Source organism: Oryx dammah, unplaced genomic scaffold, assembly GCF_014754425.2.
Source record: "Oryx dammah isolate SB20612 unplaced genomic scaffold, SCBI_Odam_1.1 HiC_scaffold_23, whole genome shotgun sequence".
Taxonomy (NCBI): Eukaryota; Metazoa; Chordata; class Mammalia; order Artiodactyla; family Bovidae; genus Oryx; species Oryx dammah.
In genome coordinates, this window is record NW_024070207.1 from 130,971,350 (window position 1) to 130,976,570 (window position 5,221).

At 58.2% G+C, this 5,221-nt stretch overlaps 1 protein-coding gene across 1 annotated transcript in view; it reads right to left on the bottom strand.

Annotated features, from left to right (window-relative positions):
• Positions 1–4,888, bottom strand: part of LOC120882426 (granulocyte-macrophage colony-stimulating factor receptor subunit alpha-like) — a 29,588-nt gene extending 24,700 nt beyond the window's left edge. The window contains exon 1 of the mRNA XM_040266426.1: positions 4,207–4,888. Coding sequence (XP_040122360.1) covers positions 4,207–4,243 — 37 coding nt within the window. The 5' untranslated portion in view covers positions 4,244–4,888. The remainder of the gene's footprint in view (positions 1–4,206) is intronic.
• Between the last annotated feature and the right edge of the window lie 333 nt (positions 4,889–5,221).

Here is a 5,221-nt window from a genome sequence, read left to right on the forward strand (position 1 = left end):
GTTCCCACCTGGAGAATCCTTCCCACGGACAGAGGAGCCTGGCGGGGCTCCGGTCCACGGGGCCACCAGGAATCAGACCCGGCTGCTTTGGGTCGAGGTGATTCCTTTCCCGTATTGCTACCATGAGCAACGTGCCTTTCAATCTGTCTAGAGCGCAAATCTCCATTTGTCTCGAGCTGAGTTCTTGCAGACCCCTCCTCGTGTCTTCGTGCTCCCGGGAATCCCATCCTTTGAACTCTATCTTTTCCCCAAGGGTTCCCCCTCTCTGTCTCTATTTTGCCGGGCACGGTCCTATTTTCCATCACGTCCTTGGGTTTACGGAGTCTACGGGTCTCAAGGTGGCTTCTGTCTCTTGCGGAGTTCCTTTCCTGGGGATTGCTGTGACGAATGACAAGGGTTTTTTGTTGTTGTTTTTCCTCCGATCTTCTTTCCTCCTTGCCCGTTTCCCTCCATCTCTCCCTTCTTTCTCTCCCCTTCCCTGCATCCCTCCATCGTTCCTGTCTCCTTCCATCTTCCCTTCCTCCCTGTGGTCCTCACACACTGTCTTCTACCCCTCCACTCAGCTGCAGCTCCGCTCCACTCCAAGGACCTTGCATCTCGGATGCACGTCCAGTTCAGTGCCTTCAGTCCCCACCCAGGGGGCTTTGCCCACCCTCCCGAGGCTCTCGGACCCCCTCGTGGGACCCACCACTCGCAGACCGCCGCCCGCGTTCTCCACGGCATCCCATTCTTGGCCTGCGTCTCCCCTCTGGCGACACAGGCGTCTACCCTGGGGGAACCTCTTGGCTCCCGTGGGCGTCTCCACTGGCAAAGACCCCCCAGGTCCCCGCACCCCAGCTGCGCTCGCACGCCCAGTCCCCCCGGGTGATGTCTCAGAGACCTGTTCAGGGCGGTCGCGCTCTGCTGACCCTGCACACACTCCAGGCCGGTCCCTCCCGCTTAGTCGCTCTCGTATCTGACTCTGCGACCCCGCGGACCGCAGCCCGCCCGGCTCCTCCGTCCGTGGGATTCTCCAGGCCAGAACACTGGCGTGAGCTGCCATGCCCGCCTCCAGGGCGTCTCCCGACCCAGGGATCGAACCTATGGCGTCTCCTGAATCTTCTGCCTTGCAGGCAGCTATTGTTTTTCTTTTTTAAAACCGCTGAGCCCCCCGCGAAGCTGCCCCCGCCGCGTGACACCCCCAGCGTCTCAGCTAACGAGTCCCCGGGGCCTCCTACATTTAATCTTCTGCTGCCTTCTCTTCTCAGACTCACTCAGACCGTCCGTGTTTTCACGAGGTCCTCCCGGCCGGATGCCAAGGGTGGAGGGCCGAAAACACCCTCCCTCCTGAAGGACAGGAACACCTGTCCGTTAGCACACCTTGGGACAAGCACCCAGCCTCAGATTCCTGCCCACCCGCCTTCAACCCCGTTCCCCCAGGGAACCTCACTGGCCATCACAGAGGAAAAACCAAACCAAACCAAACCACCCACCAGGGCGGTTCCAACTTCCCCCCTGACCGTCATCTCCTGTTCCCCTGCCCCAGCGCCTGTCCCCCTGAGACCCTGCCCCACCCAGACTTCGTCTTTCTTGGGGGTCTGCTGTCTGATCCCCACCCATGGGGGAGGCTGCTTCCTCAAGTTGGGAGGGGGTGTGGCTGCCTGCCCCAGGCACCCCAGAACCTCTCCAAGAGGACCTTCCTCAATGAACACACCCCCACAGCTCTTGGTGTCTTGCCTGGATTTTCACATCTGCAATTTGCGAAACGTCTGCGGTCTGAGCTTTGCTTAACGGGAGACGAGGGGGATAGGCCGTGGGTGCAGGGCGGTGTGGGGAGGGAACCACAGCCTGGCCCATCTCCCCACCTCCTTGGTGACGGCAGCACCTGTCTTATCAAGCTCCCTGAGTCCAGCTTTCTCCTCCGTGGGGCATAGTGTCGTACCCGCCTCCGGGTGGTGGTCGGGGGTGGACACGCAGAGGGGGTACCCACGCGTCCCCCTCACCCACCGGACTCATCAACACCCTTCACCCCAACTTCCTCACTAACTTCCTGTGCACTGAACTCCCACCAGCTTCCTGCTCATCGTGATGGAGCAAAAACCAGAAACTACTGTAACCTTGGCTGAAAACAGAGTTCTCATATACCACAAAGGGACACAGAAATCCACCCCCAAAAGTGGCTCGCTTTCAATCATCAGTTCATCGCAGAACCCCAGCTTCTGGTCAAGGATTGGGAGAAAATGTCCAAAGGAGACTCTGCAATGAGCGTGAAATAGTCAGGACCGTGATGTATCATGATCCTGGAGAAGGCTCTTGAGAGTCCCTTGGACTGCAAGGAGATCAACCAGTCCCTCCTAAAGGAAACCAGTCCTGAATGTTCAGTGGAAGGATTGATGCTGAAGCTGGAGCTCCAATCCTTTGGCCACTTGATGCGAAGAACTGACTCATTGGAAAAGACCCTGATGCTGGGAAAGATTGAAGGCAGGAGGAGAAGGGGACGACAGAGGATGAGATGGTTGGGTGTCATCACCGACTCGATGGACATGAGTCTGAGCAAGCTCGGGCGTCGGTGATGGACAGGGAGGCCTGGCGAGCTGCAGTCCCTGGGGTCGTACAGAGTCGGACCCGACTGAGCGACTGAGTAACAACATGGTGTATCTTATTCAGCCAATCCCTGCTGTATTTGTCACTCCCATCCTACGAGGCACTTCCAGGAGCCTCACAGAAGAGGTCAGAACACCGAAATCCACAGAAATCTCATCGCTGTTTTACTTAATTTTGCCCTTTAAAAAAAAAAAAATTCAGGCTAAATTCACACGGGATGCAAGCCTGTGTGTGTTCAGTCACTAAGTCGTGTCCGACTCTTTGCGACCCCCTGGACTGTAGCCCCCCAGGCTCCTCTGTCCACAGGGATTCTCCAGGCAAGAACACTGTAATGGGTTCCCACTTCCTTCTCCACGGGATCTTCCCGAACCGGGGATGGAACCCACGTCTCCTGCATCGGCAGACGGATTCTTTGCCACTGAGCCTCCAGGGAAGCCCCCTTGTACAATTCGGCGACACTCAGTACATCCACAAAGCCTCATTGCAGAACCTTTCCGTCTCCCCAGGGGAGACGCCTCCACCTCTCGCGTCCCCCAGCCCCTCCAGCCACGAAGCCACTTTCTGCCTCCGTGGACTCGCCTGTGTTGCTTTGCTTCCTGTACATGGAATCGAGTTATCCTCTGCTTTTTTATGCCCGCTTTCCCTTCTTGTTTTGGTAATCACCAGGCCACGCTTTCTTTCCCCGTTTCAGTTTTAAAACCACGTTGGAGGGCCCGACACCGTCTTTCAGATTCAGGACACGCCCTGGGGAGGAGGCTGGGTAACCGGGAAGCCGGTCCAACGGGGACCCTTGCACGAGCTTGCCTATGGAGCTCACCGTGCTTTTAGGCGTGCCAGGGAGTGTGTGAGTCAAAGGCGCTCAGTCGTGTCCAACTCTGTGACCCCGTGGACCATACAGCTGCAGGCCATGGCATTCTGGAATTCTGGAATACTGGAGTGGGTAGCCTATCCCTTCTCCAGCGGATCTTCCCGTCCCAGGAATCGAACCAGGGTCTCCTGCTTTGCAGGAGGATTCTTCACCAGCTGAGCCACACAAAACGCAATGCCAGCGTCCCAGGCAGCACGTGTAACCCTGATGGGCCCCCATCACTGCAGCAGGCACAGCGCGCAAGCCCAAGTCTCGTTCCAATCCCGACAGGCACGGGCTGGCCCGGGGAACTCCGAAATCTCCCACCCCAACCTGGCCAACTCCCCGCGGGCGCATTCGGACCTGAGACTCCAGCGCCCACATGCTACTGCTCAGCGGTCATACTGTCTGCCTGGGCGCCCTGCATCCGAAAGGCTTCCCAGGTGGTGCCAACGTTACAGACTTCGCCTGCCCATGCAGGAGACCCAGGTTTGACCCCTGGGTCAGGAAGATCCCCTGGGGGAGGGCATGGCCACCCACTCCAGAGAATCCCCGAGAGAATCCTGGAGAAGCCTGGGGGCGCTACAGTCCAGGGGGTCGCAAAGAGTCGGAGACAACTCAAGTCAGCACTTTTGTTCTGACCCACCTGGAGCACTCGCCATCAACGGCAGCAACAGAAGCAGGAAAATGGCACTTTCGAGGACCCCGGGGGTCAAGGGGGACCGGGTTACACCCCTCCCCTCCGACACACACGCCCCACGCTCGCGTCTGCCAACCTGCGTTCCCCATCGCTCTCCCGCGAGGCTGCCACATCTGAGCGTCCTGACGCCTCTCTTCCTCACCCGACCGCGATGGCCCGTGGACGGCGGGGGCACAACCAGACGCCTTCAGCTGGGTTCCTCTTTTCTTCCCCTCGATTCCCTCCCCTTGCCACGCCTGCCACTAGGAGGAACCGAGACAGGCTGGTCGTCTGGTCTCCATACCCCCCGCCCATCACTCACGGGGAGAAGGTTGTCTTCTTAGAGTTGGAGCAGACGCTTCACCAGACCTTCTCAGGTCAGGGACCAGCTGTCAGTGACCGTTTTAATTTTTTTTTGTATTTTATCTATTTGAGGTTTTGACCACGCTGTGCTTTTCTGTAGCTGTGGCACACAGGATTCTCGCTACAGAGGCTTCTCCTGTGCAGCGTGGGCTCCAGAGCCCCCGGGTTCCAGCACTTGTGACGCACGGGCTTAGCTGCTCCACGGAACGTGGGATTTTATCCCCGATGGGAGATCGAACCCCTGTCTGCTGCACTGGCAGGAGGGTTCTTTACCACTGAACCCACCTCAGCAACCATTTTCATCTCAGCAGGGTCGTCTTCCCAGGAACTGGACCAGAAGGTTCCCCAAGTCAACTCACGTCAGGTACCAGGTGGGTCCCCTCATCTCAGTTCAGTCCAGCCGCTCAGTCGTGTCCGACTCTCTGCGACCCCAGGGACTGCAGCGCGCCAGGCCTCCCTGTCCATCACCAACTCCGGGAGCTCGCTCAGACTCGTGTGCATCGAGTCGGTGATGCCATCCGGCCATCTCATCCTCTGTCGCCCCCTTCTCCTCCTGCCCCCAATCCCTCCCAGCATCAGGGTCTTTTCAAACGAGTCAGCTCTTCGCATCAGGCAGCCAAAGGATTGGAGCTTCGGCTTCCGTATTCGTGTATCCTCTTTACTGGGTTTCCTTCCCATTTAGGTCACCGCAGAGCCCTGAGTAGAGGCCCCTGTACTGGGTTCTGACTCACTGTCTAGTATATACGTAG